Source organism: Haliaeetus leucocephalus, unplaced genomic scaffold, assembly GCF_000737465.1.
Source record: "Haliaeetus leucocephalus isolate CR32 unplaced genomic scaffold, Haliaeetus_leucocephalus-4.0 Scaffold889, whole genome shotgun sequence".
Classification (NCBI taxonomy): domain Eukaryota; kingdom Metazoa; phylum Chordata; class Aves; order Accipitriformes; family Accipitridae; genus Haliaeetus; species Haliaeetus leucocephalus.
Window position 1 is genome coordinate 2,511,411 of NW_010973325.1, and position 10,748 is coordinate 2,522,158.

Sequence of the window (10,748 nt, forward strand, 5' to 3'; positions counted from 1 at the left end):
GCTTTTGATTTCTGTCTTTTTTAACCATTAGGAAATGCCGAAAAAATTTCAGAAGCAAATGTGTATATCCAAGTTCTCGATGTTAATGATCATGCACCAGAATTCCCTAAATATTATGAAACATTTGTTTGTGAAAATGCAGTTTCTGGCCAGGTAAGTGTGAAGGAGTCAGCCATCAGTTTTCTCATTACAATGAAGATTTGGTCTGAGGTGTTACTATTTCCTTTAATACTGATTATTTCAGTACTGTGAGTACAAGCTTTATTTTGTCTAGTTCCAAAATTAGTTCTGTTGATATATGCATAGTTTGAAATTCAGATTTCAAAAGACTGTTGTGTATTTTTCCCCCTTTAAAACAAAATCAATACATCTCCTTGTTCGTCTACCGAAACAGGTAATAGAGAAATAGGGACAGAAACTTCTGAAAAAAACCCCAAACAACAGCATAAACCACAGATTTGATTCATGTTCATGTCACAGAAGTTAAAACTAGGGCTGTTATTGACAGCAGTAGTATAACATAGTGCAGAACAACCAGACATAGACCAGATTCAAACCAGATCCATGTGTTCTTTGATTAGAAACCATTTATTGTGAACGGAATTCAGCCCCTATCTAGTTCAGTGGAAATCTGAAGATCTTTAAGTCACAGCCCTTGCAACACCTTCCCTAGCTGGCGGCTTATAGGATTGTCGTATCAAGCATCCTTCCCTGGAGGTTTTTCTTCATTTCCTACTCGCTCCCCAGGTGAATGGGGTCACATCAGCCAGCTGCCCTAACCCCCCAGGTACACTGCTGACTCTCCATTTTCCTCCTGCCACTGTCCTCTACACCTTTATTTTTTTTTAAGTGATCGGTTCTACAGCCTAAGCCCTAAGCTGTGCAAGAAGTGTGTCACCAGGCTCCACACAGGAGTCTAAAAGAAAACTGCAAAAAGAAAAACAGGATATGCAAAGTTAAAAAAAAAAAAAAGGTACAAAATGAGCAACAAAAAAAGCAACAACAAAAAGCTATAGACAGAAAGATCTGCATTTTTTTTCACCACTTTAAAGCATTCTTTGGACATACGAAAGAGACCTTTGGGATATTTGTGATGGTTCCATTCAAACATTTTGCTATGTTTTGATTTCTGAATCACAGAGCCTTTCTTTTTACACTAGCTTGGTTTATTTTGACCTTGATTAGTCTGCAGTTAAATAAAGCTTTCTTTGTAGCAAGAGTAATTTCTTTATAGTTTTTGCATCCATTTATATATTTGTCTATCAGTAGTTGGTTTGTTTATTCTGCATTCGGTAATTTTCCACTCTGCAAAGGCTACCTCTGGTTTAGAGGTACTTGGAGCAAGCCATTTCTTTTGGGTTTTGGGTAACTCATTGACAGATCAAAGTACAGGCATTAAAGCAAATGTCACTTCATGTTCCTTGTCTTCAAGACACCATGAATTAAATATGGAAGCTTATAAAATGGATATTTGTAACCCATGTTTTGGACTTGCTGACAATATAAAAACCCAGGTGATTTATTTCCCAAGGTTTTTATTATTCCATAGTTGCTTACTGATAAATAACATCTGTATGCTAGCCTATTAATAGCTACTTTTCAATAACAAATTAAGTACATATATATATATATTAACTATTTTGAGAATCACTGGAGAAAATGACACTGTAAAGAATAGTAGTAGTAACAATAACAATAAATGCTTTGAGCACAGGATACAAAATTATTCCTGTTTAACATTGTAATACCTGAATGAGGAATGAGCAGGATATTTTTCCCATTTTACAGACAGGCAAAATGTTACTCTAGATTTTCCTTTTTCTTTTTTTTTTTTGTTTATTTTTTGTTTTTGAGAGTCACAGGCATCTTTAGTTTAGCCTTTGGAGACAATGACAGTAATGTTAAATAATCTCATTAACAAGTGATATTAGGAAGAACAACAGTAAATTACAACTGAAGTGCATAATTATCACAGTCAAAGTTTATGACATTTTATTCAATGTTTATGATTTAAAACAAAATTGATAGCTGATGTATCTCCTTCAGTGCTATTATTCTTTTTTTTACTTTTTAGTCATGGAAAAAAAAGGTTCTTTATTTTCATCAGCAAGAAGCCAAAATGTTCAAAAACGATTTTATAGATGCCCTGGTTGTCCAATGAATAACACAATTTACATTTCAGAAGAATCACTTTAAGCAATTGAAGGGCTTAATAAGGACATTACATACCTTTTTCCCTTAGCCATATTTCTGCAATCAATTCCAAATGGCTCAGGAATCCGCTTACATGTTATGAGTTGAGATCAAAGCTTGTATAGATTCTATATTCTAGGCTTTGATAAAGAATGTGAAACACATCATGAACAAAACTAATTGTTGTCCTAATTATCCAAACTCCAAGGCAGTTAACAGTAACTTCCATCTAGAGAAGAATGCTTGTTTTGAAGTTTGGGGTTTTCTGAAACATCATAAAAAATTCTTTGTCTGCTTTTATTCCATGAGTGTTGACCTTCATGTCCTTGCATGCTGGTTTTGTGAGAGTTACAGACATGTTTAGCTTAGCCTCTGAAAGGCATTCAAACAAAAGGATTACATTTTGGTCTGTGGGACTATAATTTGAAATTTGACAATAAAAATGGAAGAAGGTAGATATGTGGGTTTTGACATCTTTATAAATCCATTCATTATGTTTGTTAGACATTTTTAATGGATTTTTTCACTATCCATTTCATGTTATAGTTCTGTACTCTCTTATAATCCAAGTCAGCTGTATACTAACCACAACTAAAGTTTTCTCTTGCACATTGAAAAGCCACTTTCACTGCACCACCAGTATTAAATACATTCTTTTCAAAATAACTTGAACATGAAAGTTGCTGTGTAAAATAGACTCCTATTCTACTACAGCTATAACTAGTATCAGATCAAATAGAACAATATTAGCAAGACATCCAAAACTAGGATTCCCTTTTGATTATATCTTTTGACTTTATAACTGTATGTAGACATGGTAAATGATGACCACAATGTGGTATTAATTCTTTAGAGTTACCCTTTATGTGTGTATACAGTAACTAGAAACTGTTGAATTCTAGAGGCAATATTCTATAAAAATAATCAGGACACAAAATAGTCCAAATCTGTCCCAAAGGTAACACTAGAGGCATCCCGGCAAGAATTGACTTGACCCAGAAAGCATAATTCCCAAGGCATTAATACATTAACTCAGCCTGAAACTGAAGCTTGGAAGTTTGAAGTAAGTTATATCAGATGTCTTACATCACATGTAAGCAAACTGACCATCCAGATTATATCTATTTTTATGCATGGTAATTTCAGTCCTTCTTGTGGATATTGGTCTTTATTCATATCATGCAGGAAACAGATTTCAGCTGAAGACAAGCTGCCCTGGATACACCTACATTCTGAATTAATGCTGTCTTCTCTGTTGCATATGTATTCTGGCAGTTCCTGTAATTTGGGGATCACATATGAAGTGACTTTGATGTTGTAGCTTGCTTAGTAATTTTTATTAGATCCGAAGAAGTGACTGTGTATGCAGAGCACTTTGTATTAGAGATAAGAAAAAAACCAGATTTATTTACTCAGTACTTAGTATATAATAAAATAATGATCATTTTCAGTGAAAGTGAAGAGTACTCATTTGATATTACTTCTCTACATAATAAAATGTTGACAGAAGAGGGGAAATCTTTAACCAAATTCTAGGGGTATACGATTAATGTTAACAATGAGCTGTTTGCTAAAACAGATCCTTTCTAACAAATCATGATGTAAAATGATTTTTGATAACAGAGAAGTGAAAGTGATGGGTTAGTAAGTCAATTTTTATTATTTCACGTTGCTAAGTTCTCTTCATCATTTACAAAAAAGCATCTGAGCAATAGTGATAAGAAAATAAATAGTTAAAAAGAAAAAAAAGGAATGATGGCATCCCTTAGAGTATAAAAACCTGGTGAAGCTGTGAAAGCACCATCTATTCTAGCAGGGCCTTACTCTAACCTACACCTGCAGATGCACTGAGTGTAACTTGTGACATTTTGAAACAGTGGGCACAGTGGCCCATGGAAAATTCCTTTTTCTGTTTTATATGGATTGTGATTCAACAACTTTATCTCCTAGCAGAATGAAACAGGGAAGACGAGTTTATCAGCATATGAAAACAAACATAAAAAGGCATCTAAGTGTCATGGCATGAGCTTTGTAATCATTATTCCTTTGCTGAGATGTATACCATTTTATTTATAGCTGAGCAGAAACATCTTACAGGAGAACCAGAGAAATCAGATCAATATTGTGCTAATTGGCTTTTCAAAAAAGGAAATAGAAGCAGTCAAAAGGAGAACCTTGGTTTTGAGTTAGAAGTTCTACCTGGAAAATGCATGTATTGTCTATAGTAATGAACATTTTAATCTTTTATCTGCACTAAATTCTCACTGTCATCAAACATTATTAGGCAATGAGAGAAATCCTACTACTTGTAAGATCTCTGCCAATTTGAACAAAACCTCTTCTGTACTCCCAAAACAGGTGGGTGATCAGATCTTTTATATCCTATAAAACACAGCAGAGCTCTTATTGAAGGATGTTGGGTGGAAAATAAAGCAAACGAAACTAAAGCAGAAAGAGAAAGGTGGCAAATCTGTTCCTACTTCCTTCCATCTGTCTAATGGGAATGGTAAAACTTTAGTTAGGTATGGGAGCACACACAAAGGACTCCAAATTACACACTCCGAGTACTCTAGTGTCAAAATTAATGGTACTGGTGATTGTTCAGATGGACAGTTTATGCCTTACGCTGAACTTGTTAGAGAGAAAGCGCTTAGAAGCAGAAAAGACTGTTAACAGAGAAACTTTATTCTTTCTTTTGGACATCTCCATAACTCCAGTTCAGTGCAGCTACTTGGGGTTGAGGAAATAGATTTTCAATGACATTTCATTAAGAATACCAGGCAGTCAACTACTCCATAGTCCATAACTTGTTATTTGCAAGTCAAACAACGCTTAGCTAGACATTCAGTCTAGAACGGTTTACAGAAATTCCCTTTTATACAAACTAATTAATCAGTGAAAGATCAGAGCTGTTACTGATATCTTAGACTCCCCCACTGATGATATTTATCAGTTGAAAGTGACCACTAATCAGATGGGTGGGGAAGTTGAGTATAGCAGGCCACATCTCTTTTTGTGACCTTTGATGGAAGGAACCCCTGCTGCTCCCAGCAGTGATCTCAGTCTGTTTGGAAAGAAACAGTAAATGAGGCCCACCCACCATGAACTAAAATCAGGTTTCAAGAAAAATCAAATGTATTAATCTCAGTTTTACTGAAATGCACATTTTCAAATGGACTGCTGAATTATTAAAGCTTCCAGATTAATGAGACTTGAAATAAGAAATTTTATAGCAATTAAATTTCAGCCTAGTCAATACAACAACTGTTCTGACCTTGCAGAAGCAACACATCATTCACTCTATTTTCTTTGTTTACACACTAAAATATAGGGGTTTTTTAAACCTTGACTCACAAACAGCAAGTGCAGTTTTTCAGTCTGTGATGCCATTTTCCCTGGTGAAAGGCTAGAATCTCCTAGGTTAGATGTACAAATACCTAGGAAACCAGAAAAAAAAAAAAGAAACCGTTTCCTTCTCTCTGGGTGATTTTTTCCTTTAGAGTCAGCAAAATTGAGCTGCCTATTCCTCTCTGAATATTTTATAGACTTACCTGGGTTTTGCTGAATCTTAGTGAAAGTGATACAGTAAGAAATAAACAATAAGAGTTTACCCTGTCCTTATGTTCCAAATATTCCCTTGTTTCTAGGGTGAATCCTTGAAGGCATGTGAATATGCCAAGAATAACCATAGGGGTCTTAGGTTTGTGTAGAAGAGCACAGTACAGATCAAAATAAGGGAAGGTGGGGGTTTTTTTTCAGCCAGACACATACTCCTCAGAGTTATTTTAATAGGATCAGATATAGATAAATTTTATGTGGGTAAATACATTCCGTATGTAAAATAATGGAAGTTAATAATGGAATAGCAGAACAGTATCTGATTCACAACCGAAATAATTTTATGATTTTCAAACATGATAAACTCCTACAAATATACTCTCCAAAGACATTGCTAATACCTGGTTAAGTAACTATTAATCAGAATGAAAACTAGACGTATAAAAGTCACATCTATAATTAATGTGGGGTTTTTTTTCTTGCTAGGTAAGTAGGTAGGTAATTCTTCTCTGCCAAGTAACTAAACTAAAAAATAAAAAAATAAAAAAGTTAGATGTGGCTAAGATGTCTTTGTAAATTACTATATTACTCTGCATATTCAGTCTAGCTTGACAGACCCTGAATTGTATGGAGAGACATACATCCATACAAAGCTTTCTCTCAGCTGCGGCCTTGGAGGCTTTACTAGCAAATCATCAGCAAAGGCCAGCAGAGTCTTTTTTCATTTTTTCAGGTATATGTTAGAATATTATCATGAAAATGTGCCATTGTTGGTGTTTTAGACTGGTTATATAGTTTTGTTCTCTATTGCTGTTCATATTGAGCATACTCTGAGAACTATATTCCCTTATAAAAATGAAGTCTATGATTTATTATCAGGTAGTATTAGGGATCAGTTATTTCTTTTCACTGATTTCTTGACCTGCATGCCTATGCCTGTATTTGCATCACCTTAGCTATTTTGATTGCTCTGAGGAAAGGGAAAAAAAATTTCCTCAAGAAGCTTCATCCTTTGTACACTGTCACCAGGTATATCACTGAACAATCACTCCTCTCATTAGTGGCAATAAAAAAATCTCAAGGGTCCTCATTTTTCCATAGAGTGAAAATATAGATTTGAAATAAATTTCACATATAAAAAGGGCAGAGTGCTAAGAATACAAAGCTTCTGGGGTATGAGCCACATTTTGCACTCTGCTGTCATGATTTCATCAAACTTAGCTTGCTTGAAAAGAAAAATAATGTGTGCTGAAGTCTTAGATCTTTGAAAAATGGTTTAATCGGGACAGAGTTTTCAAAGGCACAGATGGAAGGCTGTAGTCACTTCCACTGACTTACTGCGTTGCTTTTAAAGCACCACTTGTAGCATTCAGATGCTTTCTGGTTTGAGGAAATTTGAGGCTTCAAGTCTTTTGGGTACAAACATCTATAAGGCATAGGATGACTGATAAAACAGAGACCAGGTTCAAATTGGACACTTTTCTGAAAGTTGGTGGGCTTGCATCAGTTTGCTTTCCTCCTGGTTGCCAAGGATACTCACCAATACATGCTGAAGCCCAGGTCTTTACATTTTTACTGATAAATGTAACAAATATAAGCTCTTTTTAAGCAGAACTATTGCTAATTATGTTAACTGTAGTGTGGTTGTTTATTTACAGAGATGAAAGATACTCTTTTGAATGATAACTGTTATTTTTTATCTGGTTTAACATATTTGTAAATGAATGTTATTCTGCTTTCTTGAGAAAAAGCAGCCAAGAAGTTCCATAATCAATCTGTTATATTATCCAGAATCAACAATTCAGCACATGAACTTGTCACCATATACTCACTTACTGGAACTACAAAATATCAGCTGAATGATGTCAATGTGTTTGTGGGCTGGAAGGAAATGGGTTTTGTATGGAAGGATTTGTTCAAATGTAGAATTATATACTTTTCACCTTGAAAAAAAAGGACAAAACACTATACATATGATTACTTTTTTCGTTTATGGAAACTTCATTTACCCTTTGTCTTTTGATCCGGAAAATCTTTTACATTTTCTCAAGATTTTAATGCCTGCCTCTCTCAAACAGATGAAAAATCAAAGCAGAATATTTGCAGAATATGAGTCTCAATGAGACTCTTTGAGTATAGGAGCTGTATATTTGTGACTGCGTAACATGCACTCAACATGTATTCACAGATCACATCTCTAGCATCAACAGTTTAACATACTTGATATGTCCTTTCATTGTTTTAAAGGACAAGTAAATATTTTTATTCTTAAACAATTCTGTTTATCTGTGTTTCCAGCTAATTCAGAGCATCAGTGCAGTGGATCAAGACGACTCAGCAGAAGGTCACCATTTTTACTTCTCATTGGCTCAGGAGGCCACAAACAACTCACACTTTACTGTCAAAGATAATCAAGGTGGTGTCATTCATGTAGCTCTTTAAGACCTTCCTAATAAAAGATGCATGCTTCTAGTGGGCCTCGAATCACCAATTTTGTAAAAATTTCCACTTAAGTAGAAATTGTTATTATAAGATATGAACATGTCATGAGGTACATTTCAAAACAATAATTCAGTAATACTAAACAGTTTATTTCCCTTTTTCAGCTAAGTAATGTAAACAGCAAAAGACAGCTTTATTTCAAAGAAAGAAAAAATGCTGAGATGAAAAATACGCTGGTATTCCTTAAAATTTATTTTCGTAATGTAGGATACGGTGGGAGATACAAACTTTCTTGTTAAAATTACCTATTTGTCTAAGAAACAAGATCACCAGAAAGAGATGACTGCTGTTAACACAAGTCTGTTACTTCATCACTTCAGCAAGATCAAAATTATAAACACTGATAAATACAAATATAATCTTATTTCCCAATATATTTTAAATTGCATATACTGATCAATAATGACATCATAAAATGTCTTCTATATGTATTCTAATGTTATTCAGAACTGATATTGTTTGAGACTCTTACAAAGAGTGATATAGAGTGATATCAAGCAAAACCAGTCTGAAGTAAAAATGTAAGTGCATTACCGGTTGGAATTGCAGGGAGGATGACCACTTAGAGTCAGCCTGCTGAGACTACAAAGACGAGCTTCTTCCGACTCAGCTAAAGTACACATCGCTCGTATTGACTTTGCTAATTATTTGAATGTTCTGGCTAGGTGAATAAATCAATGGAAATAAGTTTTGGAAAGTTCAGACAATGTTAAACGGCAAACTACTTCTCTCAATATCTCCAAAGTTAAAGTTAATGTATTAATGTGTGTTTCAGTTCCCAGCTTCATTAACCTCACACTCAGTGCCAGGAAGAGATAACTTGTTACATTAAGGTCAAACTGTGTACGAGCCGCGAGCCTTTCCCACCTTTGCTCATTCTCCACAAAGTCCAAGCAGAGCCATGCACAAGGCAATGCATCCTGTTCCTTTTGGTGGCTATTGATGGGGAACAAAAACAACCCACCTTTTACAACATGGTAGGGTCAGCCCTCACTCTCTCCCTTTCTGCTGCATTTCCCAGAAATGGTTGGGTGAATTGGGATAGTCCTAGGCAAAAAGCAAAAGTGAGTGTACAGATCTGGAGCATTTTATCTCAGAGTTATCTTCTGAATTATGAGAGAAACCTCGAAGAGCTTAAATGTGAGGGAGTTAACTTCAGTAGATTGTTTGGATAGATGTGTCATACAGATAATGGTAGAAATACTTTCTTTTTTTTCTATGTACATGTACGCACACATGCAGTAATTCATCCTGCCATGATAAAGAATTCTGACATGTCAACATTTATAGATGTTTCTCCTTTCCATTATACACAGATTTTGACAGGGCTAATTTGTTTTGTGGCAAGCTAAGTTTCAGATTTGAATTAGTTGATATGCAGCAGGAGCTGAACTTAAGCTGCTTACTGGGTTTTGTATGGAACTGATTTCTAAACCCTAATAGCTAAATACAAAGCACGGGGAGAGCCTCTAGCAACTTTTCCCTAATTTAGATAGCAAAGGCTGAGCTAGCTCCAGTTTTTTGAGTCATGGAAAGAAATAAAAGACCATTCTAGTGGACTTTTTTCTTGCTTTCTCGTCTTTCCCTTGCCGCCTGCTTTCTCTGTGTGCTGCCAGAAACACTTTTGAAGGCTTTTGATTGGTAAACTGTCTATATTTCATCTGTGAACTGCTGGATTGGTAGCAGCTGGTTACATGGAACCATTTTAAGAACCAATTAGTTAGTCTAAGCAGGTGTCAGGTACTGAACACAGTGGGATTTTTTTTAGCTCTGAACTTTAAAAACAGAGCTCCTAGGTCAAATTTTATTATTGCCTGTGGAATACATATGTCAAAAATAAATGCAATTATTCACGATTGACACAAAAAACCCACCACATGCCAGTGCCTGGTTTTACTTTTTTAACTTTATTAATATGTACCTTTGTGCAGTACCATTGTTTTTTAAATAGGTCAGATTCCACTGGAGTTTTATTGTTGTTGTTAAAAAGTGAGAAATGCATATCATACATAATAATTTATCTTCTAGATAACACAGCTGGAATTTTCACAGCAAAAAGTGGCTTCAGGAGGCAAGAGCAGTTTTCTTTCTACTTACCAATCTTAATTCTGGATAATGGAACGCCACCGCTGACAAGCACAAATACTCTCACTATCACTGTCTGCGACTGTGACACTGAAGTTAACACCTTCTACTGTCGATATGGAGCTTTCATGTATGCTATGGGTCTCAGCACAGAAGCTTTAGTTGCTGTTTTGGCTTGCATACTAATACTCCTAGGTAAGTATGAGCAAGAGAAATGACTTTGTTTCCTTTTACAGTAGGCTTGATTAAGTGACAAAAATGTGGTCCCTTGACTGGAAGCCTGGAAGCACTGAGCTATTGAGAAAAAATGCAATAAGGCAAATGTTTCATTTCTTTTCTGTTTTCTTAACTATAATTCCCCTCCCTTCCCCTCTCCCCCCCCCCCCCCCCCCCCTTCCACACAACATATC

The 10,748-nt window shown here is 35.3% G+C and overlaps 1 protein-coding gene across 1 annotated transcript in view; it reads left to right on the forward strand.

The window, feature by feature from the left end:
- The window catches only part of CDH19 (cadherin 19, type 2), a 71,074-nt gene that overhangs the window by 56,645 nt on the left and 3,681 nt on the right, over window positions 1-10,748 (forward strand). Inside the window, exons 11-13 of the mRNA XM_010583296.1 lie at window positions 32-153; window positions 8,050-8,167; window positions 10,282-10,533. Coding sequence (XP_010581598.1) covers window positions 32-153; window positions 8,050-8,167; window positions 10,282-10,533 — 492 coding nt within the window. The remainder of the gene's footprint in view (window positions 1-31; window positions 154-8,049; window positions 8,168-10,281; window positions 10,534-10,748) is intronic.